This window comes from Polyodon spathula, chromosome 38 (genome assembly GCF_017654505.1).
Source record: "Polyodon spathula isolate WHYD16114869_AA chromosome 38, ASM1765450v1, whole genome shotgun sequence".
Classification (NCBI taxonomy): Eukaryota; Metazoa; Chordata; class Actinopteri; order Acipenseriformes; family Polyodontidae; genus Polyodon; species Polyodon spathula.
Window position 1 is genome coordinate 4,969,086 of NC_054571.1, and position 27,056 is coordinate 4,996,141.

General features: G+C 39.9%; 1 protein-coding gene across 1 annotated transcript; it reads left to right on the forward strand.

Moving 5' to 3' along the window:
- The first annotated feature begins 294 nt into the window (after positions 1-294).
- dcaf15 (DDB1 and CUL4 associated factor 15) lies at positions 295-27,056 on the forward strand. Its single transcript, XM_041235741.1, has 13 exons — positions 295-495; positions 7,008-7,105; positions 10,036-10,171; positions 10,366-10,472; positions 11,274-11,413; positions 11,757-11,924; positions 12,766-13,245; positions 15,884-15,975; positions 16,416-16,544; positions 24,150-24,232; positions 24,436-24,540; positions 25,704-25,819; positions 26,364-27,056. Exons 1-13 carry the CDS (start codon positions 310-312, stop codon positions 26,417-26,419), a joined length of 1,896 nt encoding a protein of 631 aa, XP_041091675.1. The 5' UTR covers positions 295-309; the 3' UTR covers positions 26,420-27,056.

Genomic DNA, 27,056 nt, shown 5'->3' on the forward strand with positions numbered 1-27,056 from the left:
GACACCCTGGGATCCTTCAAGAAGCTGCTTGATGAGATTTTGGGATCAATAAGCTACTAACAACCAAACCAGCAAGATGGGCCGAATGGCCTCCTCTCGTTTGTAAACTTTCTTATGTTCTTATTTACGTTCAGAGGGGCGTGGTTAATATATTATGACCAATCAGGTTTAACTAAGGGCGGCCTGTATGTAAGTGATTGATCTCCCGGTTTTGTCCAATCAGTTCGAGTGTTTGGTTAGATTTACGGTTTAATCTGAAAGTTTTTGGACAATTTCTGCAGTTTCAATGACTGGCCAAAGTGGCAACCAATGAGGAGGCGCAGACTCCGCCAAATATCCAATGGTAGCGCGGCTCCGGGCGGCTGGTGGATGAGCGGGGGCAGTGCTGAGCTGCGGAAAATGGCGCCCAGCTCGAACGCTGACCGAGAAGCAAATAAACAAAAGCAGGCGAAAAAACCAAGGCAGCACCTCATAAAACTACTCACCAAGGGGCAGGTAACGAGGAATGCGGCCGGGCAGGGCCCACAAGACGAGAAATAGGGGCTCAGGGCCTTTAAATCTGACGTGGCGATAAACGGCACAAGACTATATAGTGTGCTGCTCCTTGCTATGCTATTGCAATGTCTGTAAGGAGATTACTGTGTAAACATTACATTTTATAGGTGATTATTTTTTAGAAACGGATAAATATAACCTAAATAATAATAGAAATCGGGATGGCACATCTTAAAATATTAAATACAATTTAAAAACATTAAAGAGCAAATTTACTACTAAAGCAAACGTTTCTGTATTTGTTATTGTGACAGTTTTATTAACACGACAACGTCTAAATATACTTATGAGGGTGATGATAATGTAACGTACCGTGATATTATTACATTTACTTACATTCTTTTGATTTTGTAACTAAACAAAATATGTCCATGTGAATTTGGAGCGATTACTAAACTGTCTAGTTCGGTGCTGTTAGCCTGTTTATTCAGTGATGATTTACGCTTTCTAACATTGTGAAGGTGACATACGAATTAAGTTAATCAGTACAGTTGGCCCCCTTTCCCCATTTGAGTCATACGTAGGCTATGTTAAGTTGCTATTGACAGGGTACACGTATTAGCAAACAATTGTTTTCATTAAAGTAATAACTTTTATATGTGTATATGTGTGTGTGTGTGTGTATATATATATATGTGTGTGTGTATGGACAACGTGTAAATCTTCAAAAAAATTAGCCTCACGAGTGTTAAAAGGACATTTTTGTATTTATTGTGCTTATGTTAAACTATTGTTAGAATACAGCAACTATTTGTTCATGTATAAACATGTAGGACAGATTGCTCATTAAAGTCCTTATCGTATTTTTAAAGATGAGACAATTATCTATTGAGGGATACTAAGATTTAGTGAGCAAGTAATCTGAGTGAAGGCAACAAACTCCCTATCCCCAGTTACTGCTTTCTAAAACAGGAGAACATTTTGTGGTACCATACTGTTTGTGTGATGTCTTGCTCATTAACACACACACACACACACATATATATATATATATATATATATATATATATATATATATATATATATATATATATATATATATATATATATATATATATATAAATGAGGATATGATTAGTAAGAAAGGGTCTGAGTATTATAGACAAAGAAGGAGATGTGATACCTTTTATTGGACTAACTAAATAATTATTCACAAGCTTTCAAGACCTAACAAAACTTGAAAGTATTAAAAATTTAATGAAACATTATCAGTAAGTATTACTGTTAATAAAATAACAATAAATGAAAAATACGTACTGCTAAATGGCTAATTGGTTAAAGTATGTTGTTAGAATTAAGCTTGCTTTGCAGTAGTATATTATAATAGCATTTATTTAATATAGCGCCTTTCACAATAGAAATTGCAGCAAAACCCTTCACATGAATAAAAATCTTGACAAATATTAGTAAAAGAATACAAGAAAAACCAACAAAAACAAAAGAAACACACAGAACAATAAAACAAGGCAGATTAAAAAAAAAAACGGAATTTTAGCAGAAAAATGCTACATTATAAAAGTGTGTTTTTAATCTTGTTTTAAAAGCAGTGACACTTGGTGCTTCATTAAGCCCAGCATACACAAGGAAACATGTTTCCAGGCGCAATGTTTCCTTGTACATGCTGACTGTTTCCGTGTGTCTAGAAACCAGGAAACATGTTTCCTGGAGTAGACCTGGGTTCTACTTTGAGAAACAATTTTAGGAAACATTTTGCCTTTGGTCAATCAGGAGAGACTGTAAGCGTGAGTTAATCGGTCATGTGACTTTGCAAGATGGTGATTTCTACAGACTTCTGCCATCTACGGATTGTACAATCCTATTTGACTCTTAATTATTTTAGTTTATTAATTAATAGACAGGCAGTTTGTTTTAGTTATGAAGTTACCCTGACACAGAAGTAATCACCCTGTTAATTTGGACAACCATTACTGATGCTCCATCAGAGCTAAACCCAGCTATCTTTCCATTGTCCACATCAGTAAAGTACACTTCAGTAGCCTGAACAATGGAACAATGGTATCTGCTGTGCCATTTGGGATGTTGCGTATGCCCAAGAAGGAAGTTTTCACCTAGAAAAAAATTCAAATAACTCATTATTGCAAATAAACTGAATTTTCTAGTCTATCCAGTAAATCAGCTTTTTGCTAAACTTACCTCATTGTTGTCAGTCAGATACTGACCAAAAATGATGAGCTGCTGGCCACAGCCACGTCTGCCGTCTCACATACCAGAATTCTAACGTGTGGGCTGCTGCTCAAAGTGTGCGGGATGTGATGGCGTGGCACATCAGACCTTCTCCATCTCCCGCATGCTCTTTTCTGAGGTGTAGTTGGCATTTCCTCCCAGCAAGTAATAGGGCACAACTTTACAAATAATTTGTTGTTCATTCACTTAATACATTTTAATATTTTAGAAATTCCAGATTGCCTAATTAGAATGAGATCAAATTATGTAATTTTCTGAAAACTCTACCTTGTTTAGGTGGCTGCGGTATGACAGGCCCAGACCCTGCATCATACATAGGAGGCCACGTCATTCTTTCTCACCCAATACATTCCTTGCAGAGCTGTGAGATATGCCATCCTGTCCAAGCTCATGTAGTGCTTGAAAGACTGCATTACACCACCGCTCTTATCTGCTGCTGTGGGAGCAGCAATCATAGCCAAGTCCTGTTGGTGCTGGTCTGATTTTGCATGCCTGTTCAGACTGCCTGATAAAGGTGGTACATGGCACATGTACAGTAAGGCCTTTAGTTCATTTAGGCCTTAAACCACTGTCCACAATATGGTGCAATTAAATTGAAAACTAAATTTACAATTTATAGGCCTAGACTAGATCAAAAGGTAGCATTTTAATTGTTGAAGTCTCTAATGTTTTTTTTTCCAAAGAAATAGTATATCTAGATCACTAGGTGTTCGTAATTTACTGTTAGATCTACCAGACTTACTACACTAATCATCAGTCACAAGCAGCCAGGGAAAATCTGATTTCCAAATGGGATCCACACCTAGTTTACGTTTTTTTGTTTTTTTGTTTTTGTATTGCCTGGGACAGTGACTGCTTTGTGTTTAGCAACAGTGATGACCCTGTCGGTGACATGCTCAGTGTTGTCAACGCTTTCACTGTCACTGGTCACTAAGGTTACCAATACGTTGGAATTAACGGCAGTTCCGCCATCTGGAGTGTCTGACTCGGCAACCACGTTAGAGGGCTGCTGGTGCTAACGTTATGATCTACAAGGGTTTGCCATTTGGAATAGTCAGGTTGTTCAGGGCAAATGTTAAATAGAGTATCTTTGACAAAGTCAAGCGCATGCGTACGCTTTGTGGAAGTAGTTGTCAGTATATATAATTTTCTATGTCTATGGTTGTCAGTAGGTAGATGCAGAGTCTACATCATAGGACCCTAGCAATGCACCAACGCCATTCCACGGAGGGGAAACTAGATTTTTGCCATAGTGTTATCGTTTCTGTCCGACTGAGAAACCTGTTTTTACCTTTCAAAACATTAAGATTGGCCTACGATTATTAATTGGTGCTGTTTTTATTCTTCTTTCAAAAATATCATAAATATTAGATTTTCTAAACGTTTTATTCTTAATTCATGACTTTTTTTTTCAGTTGTAGCCTACTGCATAGTAGTAGTTTATGCATGTGAGTTGTATTACTTGTATTTAAAATAATATAGGCTACTTATTGATTACTAAAAAACAGCTATACTAATAATGTGCATCATCTCACATTTTAAATATTGTAATAGACTTTACTGTGATGTGATTGTGGAGTTTTGCTTTTGTTGTCGTTCCGATATATATGTATGTGTATGTATATATGTATGTGTGTGTATATACATACATACATACAGTGGCTCTCAAAAGTATTCACCTCCCCTTGGACTTTTCCACATTTTATTGTGTTACAACATGGAATCAAAATGGATTTAATTAGGAGTTTTTGCCACTGATCAACACAAAACATGTCCATAATGTCAAAGTGAAAAATGAAATCTACAGATTGTTCTAAATTAATTACAGATACAAAACAGAAAACAATTGATTGCATAAGTATTCACCCCCTTGACTCAATATTTGGTAGAGGCACCTTTAGCAGCAATTACAGCTATTTTCAACTCTTTCCACATATTTCAATTGGATTGAGGTCCAGGCTTTGACTGGGCCCCTCCAGGACATTGACCTTTTTGTTTTTAAACCACTCCAATGTGGCTTTGGCTGTATGTTTGGGGTCATTGTCCTGCTGGAAGATGAATCTTCTCCCAAGTCCCAGGTCTCTTGCAGACTTCAGCAGGTTTTCCTCCAGAATTTCTCTGTACTTTGCTGCATCCATTTAGCCCTCTATTTTCACGAACTTTCCAGGCCCTGATACAGAGAAGCATCCCCATAGCATGATGCTGCCACCGCCATGCTTCACGGTAGGGATGGTGTTCTTAAGATGATGTGCGGTGTTAGGCTTGCGCCAAACATAGCACTTAGCATTGAGGCCAAAAAGCTCTATTTTGGTCTCATCAGACCATAGAATATTCTTCCACTTGGTCTCAGAGTCTCCCAAATGCCTTCTGGCAAACTCTAGCCGAGATTTGATGTGAGTTTTTTTCAACAATGGCTTTCTTTTTGCCAGTCTCCCATAAAGGCCAGTTTTGTGAAGCACCCGGGCTATTGTTGTCGTATACACAGTGTCTCCCAGCTCATTTAGAGTTGCCATAGGCCTCTTGGTGGCCTCCCTGACTAGTGCCCTTCTCGCCCGTTTTTGAGGACGGCCTGTTCTAGACAGATTCACAGTTGTGCCATATTCTCTCCATTTCTTAATAATGGAATTTACTGTGCTCCAGTGGATACTCAGTGCCTTGGAAATGTTCTTATATCCTACCCCTGATTGGTGCTTTCAAAGAACCTTATTCTGGATTTGCTTTGAATGTTCCTTCGTCTTCATGATGTAGTTTTTGTTTGGAAATGTACTAACCAACTGTTTTAACCTGAGATCATGTGAAACACCTTCATTGCACACACTTGGACTCCGTTCAAGTAATTATGTGACTTCTAAAGACAATTGGTTGCACCAGAGCTTATTTAGGTGTGTCATAGCAAAGGGGGTGAATACTTATGCAATCAATTATTTTCTGTTTTATATTTGTAATTAATTTAGAACAATTTGTAGAATTCATTTTTCACTTTTGTTCATAATTGACTTTTTTTGTGTATTTTTGAGGTATTCTTACTGCAACACATCCTTTAAGTCCTGATTTTAAAAGTGACCTTCGTACTGTTGATTTGATTTACAACGACACCTGTGCCTTCTGCCAGTTCTGTTGTCTGTTTAAGACCGCTTTTGGGGTCTTCCAGTCCTGAGTTTGTCAATTACAGATGATGTTTCTCTGTACTTGTTGATTGTGCTTTGGATACTACACCTTGAAAATCGAGTGATGCGAGCTACTTCACTCACTGTTTTTCCTTCTTTATGCAAGTCAAGGTTGTTATAATAGTAGAAAACACTAGTGGAGGCTTTGAGTAAATTATTGCTGCTCATAATGCATCAGAGTAGAAAAATGCAACATGTCTAAGACTTTTGCACAGCAGTGTATATATGTATATTGTTAAGACGTTGACATTTTATTCTAGATGATGATGTTAGGTTATTGCTGCTTTTAAATTAGGACCAGTAACTTTACGGTCTTATTTCTGTTTAAGTTTGACTGTAATGAGCTTCTGCTTTTCTCTTGGTCTTCTGATTCATGAAAAGATTCTACAACACGCAGATTAGTGGTACAAATGTGCTTTCAGAGATCTGTCTATAGAGATCAGTGGTCTTCAGTTTTTTGGCCACAGGCATGTTTGTGTATTTCTTATTCAATGACAAATGTTTCAGCTCTTACAGTGTCTGTCAGAACCCTTTGTTATTCAATTTGTGTTGAGTTTCTTTTAGCATTTATAAATGTACCACTATTGAGTGTTTTAACTAAATACGAAGTCAAAATATGAAATAAAATTACATTAAAGTACAGGGTTATCAGAGGGCATAGCAGCAGAGACTGAGGGCACATAGTAGTAGAGTTGTAGATTGTAATGACTTCAGTTCCTCTCCTAATACATCAGTATTGTGATGTAGCAGATTATTTTAGCTGCTCTAGCGGGCACAAGTGTACACAAGCACACAGCTCTGAAGACATAATTGTCAGCTCCATAAAATACTTGAACCACCTACAGGGCTAAAATATATTTAGTTGTTTTAGTAACAGCAGGGATGGAAGAAAGACTTCCATCGCATAACAGTTTGACCCATTTCTGGTTTTACTATGAGTTTAATAAGACACACACACCTAAGGAGATGGTTACTTATACACTGTGCCTAACCAAGCTCCTAGTAAATTGTGGACTGTGTGAAACTGCTCTTATTTCCATCCCTGTAATAGTCATGTTCTCTCTCTCTCTCTCTCTGCAGATATCAGGCCAGCTATCGCACCGTCTCTTTAAGAAGCTCCCTCCTCGTGTCTGTGTCTCCCTGAAGACCATTGTGAATGATGAGTTCTTGCGGGCAGGGTAAGGACTGAGTTTGTGTTCGCATGAGAAACTGAAATGGTCAGTTTAAACTAACTAGATTGGGTTGGATCTTTAATAACACAATCGCAGGAACAAAAAGACATCAACAATCAATCAATCATCCATAACTGTTAAACTCTTAATACTGCTGAATTTACATTCGTCTAATTTTAGATTATTTTAGCATTTATTAATCGGTTGGTCAGTCAGAAAAACAGAGAAGGAATTATAATTTGACAACAATCACAAATAAAACTAGTCCTTCAAAATGACTTTTTTTTTTAGATATTAGCTTGACCCTGGGGCTGGTTGTACTAAAGTGATCCGATCCTGGATCCAGACTCCGGACTTGCTCCTGTGATGTATTGGGTTGTACTGTAAGGATCAGCGCTAATCCTGAACTCTGTTTCGGCTCAAAATCTGATCCTATTTTGTTCTTGCTTCAGAGCAGGATCAGAGCTTGATGTTTTAAATGGAGGCATTATTTGTAGATGAAGACGAGAGCATGTGTTTCATGATCAACAAAATCAAGTTTACTGCTTTTATGTTTGCATCACGTCCTGTTGCAGATTGCAGTTTAAAACCACATTGCTAAATGAGCCAAATGTCTACGTGTCAAAATATGTAACAATTCTAAAGAAATAACTGTCTCCTTTTTAAAGCTTGCTGTATTTTATGTATCCTCCCCCACCCACCTCGTCAGCAAAAATATATACTGGAATTATTTCATTTAGTTGCCCGTAACACACAACTAAGTCACAGAGATGTGCATAACAATTACTAACTGGTACATATCACAGTATGTGTTAACAAATTACGTTATCCTATTACTGGTTTTAACAAATGGCTAATTGTTTACTTTTAGAATGATTTTTAGATTTATCTGTCAATTAGTGTACATGTGAAGAAGCGCTACAGCAATTTCATCCCAAACATTTACCGGCAGACGTTTGAGACCTTTCAATTTTAAATGTGCTCTTTATCTGTGAATGCTACAGCGATAATGCAGATTTAATGAGAGTATGAGAATTGCTCTTAAATATATATTTCTAGAAATGTTGAGGTTTCCCCACAATTTTAATTTTTTTTAATTTTTTTTAAATACTTTCAGCTTCCATCCATTTAAAGAGGTAGGTGTAGCTTCAGTGTACAGACAAAAAGACCTAGGAGTTTTTGTTGACTCAGAAATGTCTTCATCTAGACAATGTGGGGAAGCTATAAAAAAGGCTAACAAGATGCTCGGATACATTGTGAAAAGTGTTGAATTTAAATCAAGGGAAGTAATGTTAAAACTGTACAATGCACTAGTAAGACCTCATCTTGAATATTGTGTGCAGTTCTGGTCACCTCGCTATAAAAAAGATATTGCTGCTCTAGAAAGAGTGCAAAGAAGAGCGACCAGAATTATTCCGGGTTTAAAAGGCATGTCATATGCAGACAGGCTAAAAGAATTGAATCTGTTCAGTCTTGAACAAAGAAGACTACGTGGCGACCTAATTCAAGCATTCCAAATTCTAAAAGGTATTGACAGTGTCGACCCAAGGGACTTTTTCAACTTGAAAAAAGAAACAAGGACCAGGGGTCACAAATGAGACAAAGGGGCATTCAGAACAGAAAATAGGAGGCACTTTTTTACACAGAGAATTGTGAGGGTCTGGAATCAACTCCCCAGTAATGTTGTTGAAGCTGACACCCTGGGATCCTTCAAGAAGCTGCTTGATGAGATTTTGGGATAAATCAGCTACTAACAACCAAACGAGCAAGATGGGCCAAATGGCCTCCTCTCGTTTGTAAACTTTCTTATGTTCTAATAATGTAAACACCAAGCTTCTCGGTAAGAACACAGCTTGATTGGAATATATTGTGTTCTTATGTTTTAGGTGTCATATTACAAAAAATGTTTGTTTTTCAGTTGTTTACTAAGTTTTAAAAATAAAAACATGATCTAAAGTTTTTGAAAAATTGATAAACTTTCAGTAATGAAATATAGATACGAGAGTATTTGGTGCGTTTAAACACCCAGGTTAATTTTAAATAAGAAATAAATTGTGATTTTAATTTGGTGTTTTAGTTTTTATTGATGTCTATTTATTTACACAAGGTAACGTTGTTGGTGTGTGTGAGTGTCTCTCTCTCTCTCTCTCTCTCTCTCTCTCTCTCTCTCTCTCTCTCTCTCTCTCTCTCTATATATATATCTCTATATATCTATATATATATATATATATATATATATATATATATATATATATATATATATATATATATATACACACACACACACACACACACAAATACACAGTCAAGCCATTGGCCCTTTAAAAACACAGAGTATTAGCTAAACATTTATAATAAATCCTAGACTATAAACTCGGACGGCTAAGCCATTTACTGGTTCTAAAAAACGCGATACCAGTATCAAATACCTTTCTTTTAGGTTTTGTGACAGAGTTTGCACACAGTCCTAGCCTTCACACAGACCTGTTCACCTCCTTCTGAACACTCAACCCCCTCTGAGCAGGTGAACAGAATTTATATACCTTTTCTTAACCAGGTAACCATTGGCACCTGTTCCAATAATTACCTGGCTAATTACCAGTTTCCTTGTTCACATGTATCCTGAGCCAAACCCATACATTAACTCTCTCTAGTGGCTAGTCCACTGATACTGCAGCAAGGCCACTTTAATAGGGAAAGAGAGTGTGCAGTGCAACTGAAATGCAGCTCTCCCTACACTTACACGAGACTGCAAGCGGCAACCCGTGTATGCTTTTAAATATTCGTCTGTGGCTGTCACAAGTTTTTTGTGAGTGTGAAATAACTGTCAAAAATTCGAGAGGAAGTTGTACTCGTATTTTTGAGTTGTACTCGTACATTTGGATCCATTTTTTTTTTTAACCCAGCCCCTGTGTGACCTGTGCTGTGTCTTTCAGGCACATCTTCCTGGGGTTCACGAAGTGTGGTCGCTACGTGCTCTCCTACACAAGTGACTGTGGGGACGATGACTTCTCTTTCTACATCTACCACCTATACTGGTGGGAGTTCAACATCCACAGCAAGCTCAGACAGGTAGAGCTTCCCAGGGATGTGTGTGTGTGTGTGTTAGGCATGGGGTTAGTGATTCATCTTAATCCTTCCTTTTAAAATTATGTATCTTATAATAACATCATTTGATGTTATTATGCATCATACAAATAGCCCATTAGGATCATCACATCTATCGTGATACGTATCGTACACCCTGCTCTCTCTGTGTTGCTCAGGTGCGTCATGTTCGCTTGTTCACGGGGGAGGAGATCTACAGTGACCTGTACCTCACGGTGTGCGAGTGGCCCAGCGACCACTCCAAAATCATCATCTTTGGGTTCAAGTAAGAAAGCGCACACACCGTAAAAGTATGCATGCACTTGCTTACATACATACAGACAGTCGTGCATACGTATTTGCATACAGGCAAAATGGTTGTTATAAAGAAACCAGCTTTTGAAAGGGATGTCGAATGAAGTTTGCACAGTGCTGTTTTTCTATATTTTTATAATTCACGGATATGTTTAATCCACTGTTAGGCAAGCATGTGGACAGTAAATTGTAAAAGTCCTATATTTTACTGTATTAAGTGCTCTTAAGTGCTGATTCACTGTTTTCAATATTTCATGTGTTTTTTTTGTTGTTTTTGTTTTAGTCCAGGGATAGTAATAATAGTCCTATTGCATAGCAGTTTCACCCATTCCAGGTTTTACCACAGTGTGTAGGTAACAAGCTCAGGTGTGCTGTATTAAACCAGGAATGGATCAAACTGCTGTGCAATGGGAGTCATTTCCATCCTTGGAGTCAGATAAAAAAATAGACGCACAATACAGGTTTGTTCCATATATCATTCTAATTCACTGGTTTATAATTGAAATATAGAAGGCAGTAACACACACCAGGATGTTCGGCATGTCTAGGGGTGTGCTGTTTGTTAAACAGCTAGGCCTGCAGATTCTGGACCATATGGACCACACTGTGGCTATGAAAGTTCCAAGCTGTGCTGGCATGGTGATATACCAGCACAGGTTGGAATACTTGTCAGCCAATGTGATTGCTTCCCAAATTCTTAGTTTTTATAAATTATTTTTATAATTAATAGTTGTATTTTGTTGTGTCTGTCTGCCCAACTCCATCCTTCTAGCACACGCAGCTCCAGCAGCATGCTTATGAACATGATGATGAGTGACGAGAACAACCGCGACATCTACATCACTGTGGTGACCATGCCCCCCTTTCAGTCCTGCAAGGTTTGCAACGAGCTCGCGGCCACCACCAGACCAGGTACCCCACCTCCTCCAAACCACCAAACCCCCCCCTTTGAAACACCACTCTCTCCCATCGCAGATTTACTGCAGAAATGTTTAATGGAGCCCAGAACCTTTCGTGGCAGTATGGACACCTGACCAGTATGGGAAGTGTGTATGTGTGTCTCTCTCTCTCTCTCTCGCTGTGTTTCTCTCTAAGTTACAATCTCTGTTTGTGTGTTTCTGTCTATTTTTCTCTTTCTGTATTTGTGTGTGTGTCCTGTTTCTTTGTGTGAGTGTCTCTGTCTGTCTGTCTGTGTTTGTGTGTCTCTGCTTTTGTTTGCCAGGGTCTCAGTCGTCATGCTCTTTGTCTCTCCCAGGTGGCAGTGCCCAGTGCCTGCAGCACGGCTTCATGCTGAACACCAAGTACCAGGTCGTGTACCCGTTCCCCACCTTCCAGCCAGCCTTCCAGCTCAAGAGGGACCAGGTGGTGCTGCTCAACACCAGCTACTCCTTGGTGGCATGTGCGGTGTCTGTGCATGCTGCAGGTACGGGATCTCCACTTACTCACAATATTGTACACCTCAATACAAGCAAGAGATGCGGCCCTGCACAGTTCTGGCTACTCAAACTGCTCATAGTCTTTTAAAAAGGTGTTATCAGTCATTAAACAGTGTTGTTTTTTTAATGTTTTAATAGCAATTGATAACAGTTAATAGTAACCAAGTTGTTTTTGGCTACTATTAACTGTTAAACCTAAGAACATAGTTTACAAACGAGAGGAGGCCATTCAGCCCATCTTGGTTGTTAGTAGCTTATTGATCCCAGAATCTCATCAAGCAGTTTCTTGAAGGATCCCAGGGTGACAGCTTGGTCTACTGGGGAGTTGGTAAAAAAGTGGCTCCTATTTTCTGTTCTGAATGCCCGTTTATCTACTCTCCATTTGTGACCCCTGGTCCTTGTTTCTTTTTTCAGGTCGAAAAAGTCCCTTGGGTTGACGTGGTCATTATCTTTTAGAATTTAATTCTTGAATCAGATCGCCGCGTAGTCTTCTTTGTTCAAGACTGAATAGATTCAATTCTTTAAGCCTGTCTGCGCATGACATGCCTTTTTAAACCTGGAATAATTCTGGTTGCTCTATTTTTAACATTACTTCTCAATATAAATTTTAAAAAGTGCTGAATTTAAATCAAGAAGCCATTCTTTTGTATGTTTTTAATGCACAGGATGACATCTACAGAATAATAAGATAACTTGAGTTTTGACAGATCAAAATGTAAATGTTTGCCAGTTTAAATGTTGTCAAAATATGCAGACTGAATATAGGTGTTAGCTTTGTTGTTTCCGTAGTAGTGCACGTGTAACCTTTGCCCCTCTCACCCATGTCAGGGGAGTGTGAGAGTGACCAGGTGCTGTACTGCAGGAAGGACCCCCCTCACTCAGGGCTGCCTGACGCAATGCCTGCCTCCTCCTCGTCCTCAGCGCTTGGTAGCCCCTGCAGTTTGCATGATCAGAAACCACCCCCGCCTTCTTGTGAGGACCCCTCCAAGCCCCGCCCCTCCACTTCCTGCCCCGACCAATCACTGGCTGCCTCTAAGGCTCGGGAATTTGCAGCGGACATCTTCAGGATGGCCCAGGGGAGAGCAGCAGGAGAAGAGAAGAGGGAAGAGAGGGGAGGGGCGAGCAGTACCACCTGTGTCAGCACAGGCCAAGTGGAGGAAGCTTTTCAATGCGACACAGCTTCAGTATCAGCTTCCTCTTCCTCCTCCCCACTACAGCAAGGGGGACCCGGGGCAGATGCTGGTTATGTGAACTACACCAAGTTGCGCTACTGCCTGCAACCACAAGGTGGGGGAGAGCAGGAGACTGGTGAGTACTGAAAGGACAGAGAGAGACACAGGCAAACACCAACACACACAAGCAGTATTACTCAAAATAGAGGTGGTAGTAGGAGACTGGTGTGCTGAGATACAGTGGGTTCCATGGAAAACGTCCACCTTACTGAGGTTAGTGGCGGGAGGGGCAGTGACGGTGGGGGCAACTAACCCTGAACTACGCCCCGCCTCCTTTGATCTAAGAGTGTAATTTGGGAGATAAGCGATCAGTAGCTCCTGCAAATAACTTGAATGGATCAGCACCTAGCTTTTATAGGGCAATAATAAGATTTAGCAAGGATGCTAAAATGGGTGATGTGCTCATTTTTTTTTTGTTGGTTTTAGTTCAAATTCTAGCAGTGGTATTCTGAACAAGCTGTATGATAACCGTCAAAAGATATACCACGGTTATCGTCGTACCGCGGTATAATGTCATTTTTTTAAAATCTTTTTAAATGGCCATTTAAGAAATAGTCAGATAATTTAAGAAGAAAAATACCTTTTTTAATTTAAAGTTTTAAAACAAATAAAACACACAGGTACCACAGTTCTATCAGGCACTACCTAAATGGATGAAACGAGAGGTGGTATGGATGTGACCACTGCAACTGAATACCCTCTTCATCTTTATCAGTTTGGACGGCATCCTGTTAGGGGGTATGCATACGCCTGGGGATATAAGAGTCATAGGGGATACGCAGGATGACTCAGAAATGCACAAATAAAAATGAAAGTAAGAGAAAATAATGATCTTGAATTTTTTTAACGGTATTATATATTCTCTAAACCACGATGTATACTTATTTAATCTTTGTTTAGCAGCTCAAAGTGAACGGCTAATGGGAGAAAAAAACCAGAATGTATCACGTCAACATTTTCCACCTGTACGCATGCGCAATTTTGATTGTGTGGATTTAGGTGAAACAGGTGTCTGGCGATTGTGCCTGGAGAGGGTCTGTGCTGCTCATGATCTTTTGCTGTTTTCAACTTGTGTCAGTGAAGCGCAGTGTTTCTGCGTTTTTTAGAAGTATAAATGCTCTGGTAAACATGCATAGTATGCATCATACTTTGACAGTTTTTGTTTATTACCGCAGGTGCATTTAACAGCAATAACAGCTGTGTTCGGTGTTTGATACATTTCTTACTTGCAACAGAAAAAACGACGGAAAACAAGTCAGAAAGTGCAAAGTGACAAAGTTATACAGAGCCCCTTTGGATCATTTTTAGTTAGTGATTGTTTAGTTATTTTAATTCATTATAGTTTTATCTTGCGATTAATGTTTTTAATACTGTACATTTTAAATGGCACACAATTATACTGAGGTGGGAAGTAAGTGCAGACTATGTTGTATTGTTTCTAATGACTTTTCCCAGTTGAAAGCGAAAGGTTCCTAATTCTACTTTAATTCTTTGCATCCAAGCAATTTATCACTCCCAGACTGTTGTGTAAAATTGTATATTAAACAAATGGGAGAAAAAATAAGTGTCAAGGAGATTATTCTGCCTTTTATTGCAACTATGGTACCATTCATTGAGTGTAAAGGGTACTTTAGTTGAAACCTCCCGACAGAAGGGGTACAGTTTCCAAAAAAGGTTGAAGTCAGCCTCCTGACTCTGTTTACCTATGTCATTTGTTACCACGCTGAACTGTGACAAATGGGTCCTCCCTGGCCCAGGCCATTGGCCTGTCCACCCAGGTCTTGATATTGTGCACCCGGGCACCGGGTAGACAACACATCAGTCACGACTCCTGATCACGGCTGCATGTATTTCTATCTGTGTTCGTAATGATTGAGATCCCTATGACTGTTGCTGCCCTGGGGGGTTGTGGCACCTTGGTGCACTGGCTCTGCACCACACCCTTCACTATGCTTGCAGTGCTTGGTGACGTTATCTTCCTCGAGGGGAGCAGACCTGTTCGAAATGCGCTGTTTTGTCAGAGGATGCACTCCTTTTCCTTCTATTCATTCCTACTGAAACCCAGTCCCTACCTGGTACTGACTGTTCTTCACTACTCCCCTCCTCTATGTAGGCTTAGTTTCTGAAATTCGCACATGGTCAGTAAAGGTGATAACAACTTTCTTCATGGTCTACCAATTTCCTGTGACAGCGGTAAATCACAACGAACCGTTACAGCTTGCTCCACCAATTGCACTCCACAGAGGAGAGAATAACAAACCTAATGGTTGAAATGATTACTCAAGAGACATTGGGTATCCGCACTGTTGAAGGACAAGGTGATATACATAAAATGGAAATCGTGCATAAGATGGGCTTTCTGCATATACTGTGCTTGTATTACACTTCCTGTTAATAAAAAGAGCTACTTATTGAAGTATTGTCAAATAGTACCATGAATGCTGATTTATAGTTTTAATAGTGAAATTGTTTAATTGTTTGTAAATTACTTGTATTCGATTATTAAAATGTATGTAAATGCCTATCCCTAGTAACCCCGTCATCTATTGGAGAAAGGAGAGTTAAATACTGCGTGGTAGAGTAATTTGGTGTTATTGATTTCAGGCCTCATTTGCCCATTGATATCCTTTTGTACAGTCATTTAGAAATTGTTACATGAACAATACAAGCATGTTTTTTTTATTTGTTGTTTCTCTGATCCCTGTTCTGTGCAGAGTATGAAGATGAGAAGATCCTGCTGCCCTTTACTATGACTGACCTAAAGGGACGGAGCCTGCAAGCACTAAGAGGGGAGGTGCAGAGTCAGGTGAGGGGAGCAGAGGGGAGAGTGGCGGGGAGTGGGAGTGGGGTGGGAGTGGGGGTGGGGGTGGGGGTGGGCAGGGGGTTAGTGAAAGATTCGAGATTCCATACCAGTGGAGACAGAAACCAATTTATGAAACGTTAGAGTGCGTGTGTGTGTGTGTGTGTGTGTCCCTCACTCTCGCTGCTGGCTAGTTTATGTACAGGCAGCATGTGTGTTTGTATCTCTTTCTGCCTGTGTGTGTCCCTCTCTCTTTCTCTCTCTCTCATCTATGTGTGTGTTTCCCTCAGTATCTCACTCTGTGTGCCTCAGTCCCTTTCGTCTGTGCAGGGCCAGTATATATGTGTGCGTGTGTGTGTGTGTGTTTCCCTGTCCTCTGCAGGGTTAGTATCTGTGTGTGTCTCTGTCTGTGTGTCAGTCCCTCACCCTCCCACTCGTCTCTGCAGGGTCAGTATGTGATGGTGGAGCAGCTGACTCTGGATTTCGAGTACGTCATCAATGAGGTCATTCGGAACGATGCCGCCTGGTCCAAACAGTTCTGCTCCTTCAGTGACTATGACATTGTGATCCTGGAGGTGAGGGGGAAGCTGGGAGGAGGTGCTTCATTTTCTTAGGCTGAGTTAATGCAGTGATGATGTATGGTGCTGTCCAGGGCTGGATTGCGTTTAATGGGGCCCTGGGGCTCTTCTCGTTTCGGGGGCCCCTCTTCATATTCATTTGCTTCCCTTTACTGTTTTACTACCACCATGCTTGACTAAAATTAATGTCAAGTTATTCAGTCTTAACTGATCCATATTTTACCTGATTCGATGTTTGAATTAGCATTGCCTACAGCGCTAGTTACTGGCAGTTTCAGATACAAAATGGAAAGTGCAAACTGCCAGCTCTTGTCGTAAAAGCAAGTTATCTAGAAATGTTGTCTTATCTCTTACGAATGTGTATGTGTATAATAGGTTTGTAGTATATATGCAGTCAAAAAATGTTTAGCAAATAGGACAGCACACAGCACTTTCTTGTGGAATGTTTTTATTATTATTTGTGTAATGCTACAGCTTGCCTTTTTTTTTGGGGGGTGTCAAATGAGGCAGGCTGTGTTTTAAGACAACCTAAAAACTTCATGGAAACTCAGTTTAAGAAAGCTGTACGATATAGTAAATCGTGCAAGGCCAAATTGAAACTCAAGAACAAACATAACCTCCCTTATTTTAATATGAATTGGTTTATTTGCATTTGGAACAAGAATTTCTCAATCTAAAAGAAAACTACATGGAAACACATAGTGAGAAAAAGGTGCGACTTATTTTTCCATGGAGAGTGCCCCACTGTAATCCATATAAACCTAGGTCATTTCCTCCTGTTGATTTCTCTCCAGTGTATTTTCCAAAGTAGTGGTACCGTTACATGCATTTGTTGGTATTGTATTAAAATAGCGTGTCGGCGTTGGTGTTGTGTTTCACAGTCTTTCTCACGATGCGCTGTACTTGTTGTGTTTCTGCTTTTCAGTGTCACTCTTGTACTTCCTAGGTGCTGCTTTGTCAGACATTTACAGGTGTGATGTGTGTCACGTTCGCTCCACAGCACACCTGATAAAAGCGGCATGTGACTTCATCGCAGGTCCAGTCATAGGATAAGGGCTCCAATGCAATACAGCTTGGTAAAAGAGACCTGTTCCGATCCATACAGTCACATGCTACTTATTCATTTTTTACATGTTGTATTCTAAATGATTATATATACACACACACACACACACACACAGAGCTCTGGAAAAAATTGAGACCACTGCAAATTTTTCTTAAATCAGCATCTCTACATGTATGGCAGCCATTCTATTCCAGTGTCTGTTGAATTCTAACACAGGCACACCTCATTCTACTGAATGAGGTACTGATTAGGGGATCACCTGAACCAAATCTTATTTAACGAGGAAAAGTATAAAAAACACTCCTGTGGTCATCACTTGCCTCTTGCAATAGGACCAGCTGGATGGCAAAACAGTGCTAGTAGTACCTCAAAAGTAATTGTAATCAAAGAGTAACTATTGACCATGGCCAAAGAGTTGAAAAGGAAAGTTTTGAGTGAGGGAAAGAAGGGTTCAGGTCTGGCTTTACTGGCAGAGGGATACAGTGAGCGTCGGTTTGCTTCCATCCTTAAAATTTCAAAGACGGCGGTTCATAAGAACAAGGTCAAGCAGCACACATTGGGGACAACAAAGCTACAGACTGGCAGAGGACGAAAACGACTCTCCACTGACTGGGATGACCGCCAACTCATTCGAATGTCACTCAGCAACCGTAGGATGACATCAAGTGACCTACAAAAAGAATGGCAAACGGCAGCTGGGGTGAAGTGCACGGCGAGGACGGTTCGAACCAGGCTCCTAGGGGCAGGGCTGAAGTCGTGCAAAGCTAGAAAAAAGCCCTTCATCAATGAGAAGCAAAGAAGAGCCAGGCTGAGGTTTGCAAAAGACCATAAGGATTGGACCGTAGAGGACTGGAGTAAGGTCATCTTCTCTGAGTCCAATTTTCAGCTTTGCCCAACACCTGGTCGTCTAATGGTTAGACGGAGACCTGGAGAGGCCTACAAGCCACAGTGTCTCGCACCCACTGTGAAATGTGGTGGAGGAGCGGTGATGATCTGGGGGTGCTTCAGCAAGGCTGGAATCGGGCAGATTTGTCTTTGTGAAGGACGCATGAATCAAGCCAAGTACAAGGTTGTCCTGGAAGAAAACTTGCTTCCTTTTGCTCTGACAATGTTCCCCAACTCTGAGGATTGGTTTTTCCAGCAGGACAATGCTCCATGCCACACAGCCAGGTCAATCAAGGTGTGGATGGAAGACCACCAGCTCAAGACCCTGTCATAGCCAGCCCAATCTCCAGACCTGAACCCCATTGAAAACCTCTGGTTTCAAACAAAGCAGAGCTGCTTGAATATTTGCGTCAGGAGTGGCATAAAGTCACCCAACATCAATGTGAAAGACTGGTGGAGAGCATGCCAAGACGCATGAAAGCTGTGCTTGAAAATCAGGGTTATTCCAACAAATATTGATTTCTGAACTCTTCCTAAGTTAAAACATTAGTTTTGTGTTGTTTAAAAATGAATATGAACTTATTTTCTTTGCATTATTTGAGGTCTGACAACACTGCATCTTTTTTGTTATTTTGACCAGTTGTCATTTTCTGCAAATAAATGCTCTAAATGGCAATATTTTAATTTGGAATTTGGGAGAAATGTTGTCAGTAGTTTATAGAATAAAACACAAATGTTCATTTTACCCAAACACATACCTAGTAAAACCAGAGAAACTGATAATTTTGCAGTGGTCTCTCAATTTTTTCCAGAGCTGTATATGTGTGGATAGATAGATAGATAGATAGATAGATAGCCTATAGAAGATGTGCACCCTCTTGAACTTTTTTCACATTTTGTTGTGTCAGTGCCTCAGAGTTTCATGCATTTAAATGAGGATTTTTTTTTTTCACTTATCTACACACCATACTCCATGCTGTTAAGGAGAAAAAAAGGGTTTATTGAGAAATAAAAAAATTATATATCAAAAGTACAAAACTGAAAGATCACAACTGGATAAGTCTCCACCCCTCTGAGTTAATACTTGGTGGAAGCACCTTTGGCAGCAATTACAGCTGTGAGTCTGTTGGGATAGGTCTCTACCAACTTTGCACACCTAGATTTGGCAATATTTGACCATTCTTCTTTACAAAACTGTTCAAGCTATGTCAAGTTCCTTGGAGTGTTGATGGACAGCAATCTTCAAGTCATGCCACAAATTTTTGATTGAATTTAGGTTGGGGCTCTGACTGGGCCACTCAAGGACATTTATCTTTTTGTTCCTTAGCTACTCCAGTGTAACTTTGGTTGTGTGCTTTGGGTCGTTATCATGCTGAACGGTTAACTTCTGTCCCAGTTTCAGCTTTCCTGCAGAGGGCAGCAGGTTTTCCTCAAACGTATTTGTACTTTGCTCCATTCATTTTCCCTTCTATCCTGACAAGTGCCCCAGTCCCTGTCGATGAGAAACCTCCCCATAACATGATGCTGCCACCACCATGCTTCACAATAGGGATGGTGTTCTTTGGGTGATGCGCTGTGTTGGGTTTGCGCCAAACATAACGCTTTGCATTTAGGCCAAAAAGTTCCATTTCAGTTTTGTGGATCACAAAACTTTTTGTCACATGGCTACAGAATCTCCTGAGTGTTTTTTTGCATACTTCAAGTGGGATTCAAGGTGGGCTTTTTTGAGTAATTGCTTCCTTCTTGCCACCCTACCATACAGGCCAGATTTTTGGAGTGCTTGGGATATTGTTGTCACATACACACTTTGACCAGTCTTGGCCATAAAAGCCTGTAGCTCAAAAATTCAAAGGGCATAATAATAGGAGCATGCTATAGACCGCCAGATTCAGACGGTGAGCACAATAATCTGTTATACAATGACATTAGAAATGCGTGTAGCAAAGGAGAAGCCATACTAATGGGGGATTTCAACTTCCCCCAAATAAAATGGGAAAACCCGGTGGGTAGCGCGAAGGATGAAATAGAAATGGTGGAAATGACAAATGGCTGCTTCCTAACACAAGTTGTCAAGGCACCGACTAGAGGGGAGGCATGCCTTGATTTAGTCTTTTCAAATAACGAAGATGGAATAACTAAAACAGAGGTCAGAACCACTGGCAAACTCAGACCACAACATGGTCTCATTTGAAGTGTTTTTTAAATCCCCAAAAGTAATGACTAAAGCTAAGGTTTACAATTTTAGAAAAGCAAACTATGAAGGTATGAAACAGAGACTAACAGAAGTAGATTGGAGTAAAATAGAGAAAACACCCACAGAAGAAGGATGGTTGTTCTTCAAAAATGTAGTACTAGAGGCGCAAAACAATTATATCCCTAAAGTATGTAAAATACTAAATTTAAAGTAAATGTAAAACTAAATTTCCAAAATGGTTTAATAGATCAATTAAAAAAAATATTCAGCGAAAAAAGGCACTTTACAGAGCATTAAAAAAGGACCAAAAAGAAAGTACGCAGAAAGAGTACACAGAACTGCAAACGCAAGTCAAAAAGGAAGTTAGAAAGGCCAAGAGAGAAATAGAAATGAACATTGCTAAGGGAGCTAAAACCAATTCCAAAATGTTTTTCCAATATTACAACAGCAAGCGAACATTCAAAGAGGAGATTAAATGTTTGAGATACAAATTGCAAAATCGTAGATGAAGAAAAAAGAATAGCAAATATATTAAATGATTACTTTTCACAAGTTTTTACAAAGGAAGATACTGACAACATGCCCCACATGTCATCCAGTTCCTATCCAGTTTTAAATAACTTTAGTATAACTGAGGCAGAAGTGTTAAAGGGACTAGGAGCTCTTAAAATAAACAAATCCCCTGGGCCGGATGAGATCCTCCCAGTAGTACTCAAAGAAATGAAAGAAGTAATTTACAAACCGCTAACCAAGATCATGCAGCAGTCTCTTGACACAGGGGTGGTACCGACAGACTGGAAAATTGCAAACGTAATACCGATCCACAAAAAGGGAAACAAAACTGAACCAGGTAACTACAGACCAGTAAGCCTGACTTCTATTATATGCAAACTTATGGAAACTATAATAAGATCCAAAATGAAAAATTACCTATATGATAACAGGGTCCTGGGAGACAGTCAACATGGTTTTAGGAAAGGGAGATCGTGTCTAACTAACTTGCTTGATTTTTTTTTGAGGATGCAACATCGATAATGGATAATTGCAAAGCATATGACATGGTTTATTTAGATTTCCAGAAAGCTTTTGACAAAGTCCCGCACAAAAGATTAATTCTCAAACTGAACGCAGTTGGGATTCAAGGAAACACATGTACATGGATTAGGGAGTGGTTAACATGTAGAAAACAGAAAGTACTGATTAGAGGAAAAACCTCAGAATGGAGTGTGGTAACCAGCGGTGTACCACAGGGATCAGTATTAGGTCTTCTGCTATTCCTAATCTACATTAATGATTTAGATTCTGGTATAGTAAGCAAACTTGTTAAATTTGCAGACGACACAAAAGTAGGAGGAGTGGCAAACACTGTTGCAGCAGCAAAGGTCATTCAAAATGATCTAGACAAGATTCAGAACTGGGCAGACACATGGCAAATGACATTTAATAGAGAAAAGTGTAAGGTACTGCACGCAGGAAATAAAAATGTACATTATAAATATCATATGGGAGATACTGAAATTGGAGAAGGAATCTCTGAAAAAGACCTAGGAGTTTTTGTTGACTCAGAAATGTCTTCATCTAGACAATGTGGGGAAGCTATAAAAAAGGCTAACAAGATGCTCGGATACATTGTGAAAAGTGTTGAATTTAAATCAAGGGAAGTAATGTTAAAACTGTACAATGCACTAGTAAGACCTCATCTTGAATATTGTGTGCAGTTCTGGTCACCTCGCTATAAAAAAGATATTGCTGCTCTAGAAAGAATGCAAAGAAGAGGGACCAGAATTATTCCGGGCTTAAAGGGCATGTCATATGCAGACAGGCTAAAAGAATTGAATCTGTTCAGTCTTGAACAAAGAAGACTACGTGGCGACCTAATTCAAGCATTCAAAATTCTAAAAGGTATTGACAGTGTCGACCCAAGGGACTTTTTCAGCCTGAAAAAAGAAACAAGGACCAGGGGTCACAAATGGAGTTTAGAAAAAGGGGCATTCAGAACAGAAAATAGGAGGCACTTTTTTACACAGAGAATTGTGAGGGTCTGGAATCAACTCCCCAGTAATGTTGTTGAAGCTGACACCCTGGGATCCTTCAAGAAGCTGCTTGATGAGATTTTGGGATCAATAAGCTACTAACAACCAAACGAGCAAGATGGGCCGAATAGCCTCCTCTCGTTTGTAAACTTTCTTATGTTCTTATATACCTTCCACTTCTTAATAATCGTCTTGACCGTGCTCCAAGGGATATTCAGGGCCTTTTGATATTTTTTTTTATACCCATCCCCTGATCTGTGCCTTTCAAAACTTTGTCCCAGAGTTCTTTTGAAAGTGCCTTGGTGCTCATGGTTGAGTCTTTGCTTTGAAATGCACTACCCAGCAGACGGAACCTACAGGAACTGCTAAATTTGTGTTGAAATCATGTGAATCACTAAATTTAACACAGGTGGGGGCCACTGAACTTGGTGTGTGATTTTGGTTACACCTGAGCTAATTTAGGATTGCTATTACAAGGGGGGTGGACACTTATCCAACCAAGCTATTTCAGTTTTTATTTTTAATTAATTTTCTACAAATTTCTAGAATATTTTTTTCACTTGGAAATTGTAGGGTAGGATGTGTAGATAAATGGAAAAAAACAAAACTATATGGGCCACTCAGAATCTGAGGCCCTGGGCTGTATCCCCTAAAGCCCTTGCGTTAATACAGCCCTGGTACTGTTAGTCCTAACACCATGTGTGGCAGTGGTTGATTGTGTGCAGGTGCACCATATTTTAAAAAGACAGACAATTGTAATCCAGATGAAAAGGTTTGTTTTATTTATGTTTAAGTCCAGTGCCTGACGGCAAAACAAACAGTAAATAATAATGGAAGTAAGTAATTGTGGCAAAGTGCCCACTCCTGTGTGTATTCTCTGTTATATGTTGTGTGTTAATGTTGGTGTGTAGTCATTGGTACACGGAATATAAACAGGTCTGTGTAACACAAGTGTTTAAAATGTATATTTATATTTAGGCACGAGGATTGCACAACAATTCACTTGCAAGTAAAAAGTAATAATATGTGAGCACAGGGAATTGCACTTTATTAATTCACATGTGGTTGTACCGTGACTCCAAACAAAAATACAACACTCACAATTATTGGCAACAATTCACTTTTACTGTCCTTCTGGCTTTTACTCACTACAAACTAATGCAAAGGAACAGATTACGATTCTCCTTCTCCCTTATATGCTGTCACGCATGACCCCGCCAGGTCAATACGTTCTTGCAACAGTCTCGCCTTTTTCCAGACTGACCGACTTCCTGACCCAGGGAAAGAACTGTCAAGCCAGCCTGTCCAAAAAACTCTGTCCTCGCTTGGTGCCCTCACAGGTTAGGAGGGAGATTTACAATCAAGGTTCATTGTATTTCTGTCAAGTGTTAATGCAGCACTCTGCCTCTTCCTTCTTTTCCTAGGTGTGTCCTGAAATGAACCAGGTGGTGATTAATATTGGGCTGCTACTCTTAGCATTCCCTACACCAGAGGAAGGGCAGATCAGGTGAGCAAGTGTACACACACTGACACTGAAGCATATTGACACACTGACACACACATACACACTGAAACACAAATATTCTCTCATTCAGAAACATCCTCATTTGGTTTTTGTTAAATTCATGTACAGTTTTATTTTTCTTGCATTGTCTTTTTCTGTTTTTGAGAAGGTTAATCTTTCCCTCTTTCTCTATCTCTCTCTCCAAGACCCAACACATACCACACCAGTCTGAAGGTGTCCTGGGACCTCAGTACTGGTGCCTTCAGGACTGTGGGAGTGGGGGACCTCACTGAGGTCAAGGTGCAGTCCAGGTCAGTTCAGGACTGTGGGAGTGGGGGTCCTCACTGAGGTCAAAGTACAGTCTAGGTCAGTTCAGCTGGTTTTGATGTCAAGGAGACATGTACTCGGTTTCTATTCACAGTGAGTGGAAACAAAAAGCTAAATTACTGGGTTTCATGGAAGTCGTTGCCACTATAATTAGGCTTGCTACTATTCGATTTTTTTTTACCAGTTTGACGATTTAATATCAATGTTTATTTTTTAAATTCAAGCAGAGAATGGGTGAAATCGACCTTTATGCTTAAAAAAATAAATAAATAAAAGAAATGTCCCATTAACAAAACCCCTTTATATTCAACATGCAACAAACCATGGTTACCAACATTGTAATTTAAATGACGTTTGGTCACAGTGTATTACTCTGACTTTTATAGCATAAATTTACAAGTAAAAATAATATGCACAGAACCTACCATTTAGCTGAACAGAACTAAACTAAAGTCTGAGCTCCACCCCTCTCCTGCTTCAGCACAGCTGGACTCGGAGTCACTGAAGGCAAGGCAGATGGGCCTGCTTCGTCCTGCCACGGAGACTTCAGCTGTCAGTCAGGGTATTGTGCACAATACTCATTAAGTGTTTTCCTCTTGCACCCCATTTTCAATTCAAATTAGTAACTGTCATCGTATGCCTATAGCAAAAGCTTACCTACGCCTTAACCCACTAATTTCAAAGTAGGCACTTTGAATGACAAGCTCTGTAGCTGTGCTGAAATCTCTTAATGATTGACAGTCATTTAAACGAATCTGAGTTTTGTAGCGCTGCTTGAGTCAACAAGATCTGTCAGAACAGGATGAAATAACTGACAGTGAACCTACAATAGCCTGTTAAGGGACCACCAAGTTGACAGACCCCGAACCCTAGCCATTCAGAGTGGAACAGAGACGGGACAGACCGCAAGTATAAAAACTACATAAACTAAAGATGATTTCTAAATTATTTTTGGTAAGAAAATAAATAGTGCATGATTTTGCCGACATTTATCCAATATGAATTTATTTCAGTCGAACTCCTATTTTTTGGGAATTCGACATTTAACAAACTTTACCGTTTTAAAATCGAAAAGTAGCAAGCCTAGATATAATCGTGTCCTTACTAATATTAATAATAATGGTGCTGCTGCTCTGGCCCCCTCTAGTGGCAGCGTGTGGACCTCCTATCGAAAGAGCTGTGTGAACACTGTGATGAAGTGGCTGGTCCCAGAGAACAGCACCCGATACATCAACCGCATGACTAATGAGGCTCTGCACAAAGGTATGGTATCGCAGCGCTGCACACGGCTTACAGCTGGACACTCTGAACTTGGGCTAACACTAAACAGTGTCTAGAAAAGTGACAGACGACCTCAAAAGCTTTCAGTCAACTAATCTCACGCTTCTGTTTTAAATCAGTAGCGGCAACATATGAATGCTTTTCTGTGTTTGCTGGTTGCTGCTAGCATAAACTTTTAAAGTCAATATTTTAATTGTGTTCTGCTGTTAAAAAGAAAAAAAGTGGTTTCATAATTCTTGGTAACCACCGAAACGCATTGTCACTCTTTAAATAAAAATAAAAACAAACAGACGGAAAGCTGATATTAACATATTCAGTCTGTTTATGTAGACCCTGTTGTGACTTAGAATGTCAAGAACAGAAGATCCTGAACATCTTAGTGGCTATCTACACTCTCAGTGAGTGGAAGTGTACTTGCTGCTAATAGGTTCCATGGGAACATGCCTTGTAATTAAGCAGTAGAATCTCATCAGCATCCCTGCACAGTACAGGAGTCTGACAGTGTCTCCATTGCATCTCTCTGCAGGGTCGTCTCTGAAAGTGCTGGCTGATGGCGACCGATACACCTGGATAGTGCTGTGAAGACAGACAGACAGACGGACGGAGGGAGAGAGAGATAGGCAGGCTCGCCTCTGGAAGATACTGGTTAAACAACACGGAACACAACTATTAACAACAATATTAATGCAAACAAGAGCAGGAAGAAGAAAGAGTCAGAAAACTACCTCTTGAATATTGTCTCTGCATTCCAAATTTTAACGAATTATTATTACTATTATTATTTTTATTGTCACAATCATTAGTACTGTTGTGCTTTACTGGATCGAAACATTTATCTGTCTGAAGTAGGAGGGGCTGGGAGTGGGGGTTTAGACTAAAGCTGGTCCATATTTTACTATTTCAGTGCTTGAAAATCCCACTCAACCCTTCTGCCTCATAAAAGGAATTGGAAATGCTGTTACTGTCCAGGTTATGCCTGTTTTGTTACATTTCTGTCTGATTTGAAGGAAGCCTTGCAGAGAACACTGGGGGCTGAGTGCTGTACAAGACCAAAAGCACAACCGCATAGTGTTTTGTAGTTGGTACAAATCATCTTCTCCCTAACTCTTGTAGTTGGTGTGAATAGTCACAAACAATAGTGCTGGCACCCTACACTTATTATATCATAATTCAAGGTAACAGATTAAGAACAAGCATTTAGCAAACTTTAACCACTTTT

Bases quoted from the DNA above. Each gene is read 5' to 3' on its own strand.
- dcaf15 (XM_041235741.1), top strand. From the start codon at position 310: ATGAGGAGGCGCAGACTCCGCCAAATATCCAATGGTAGCGCGGCTCCG. The intron at 24,233-24,435 runs GTGAGCAAGTGT...TCTCTCTCCAAG, and splicing joins CCAGAGGAAGGGCAGATCAG to ACCCAACACATACCACACCA. The intron at 24,541-25,703 runs GTCAGTTCAGGA...GGCCCCCTCTAG, and splicing joins GAGGTCAAGGTGCAGTCCAG to TGGCAGCGTGTGGACCTCCT.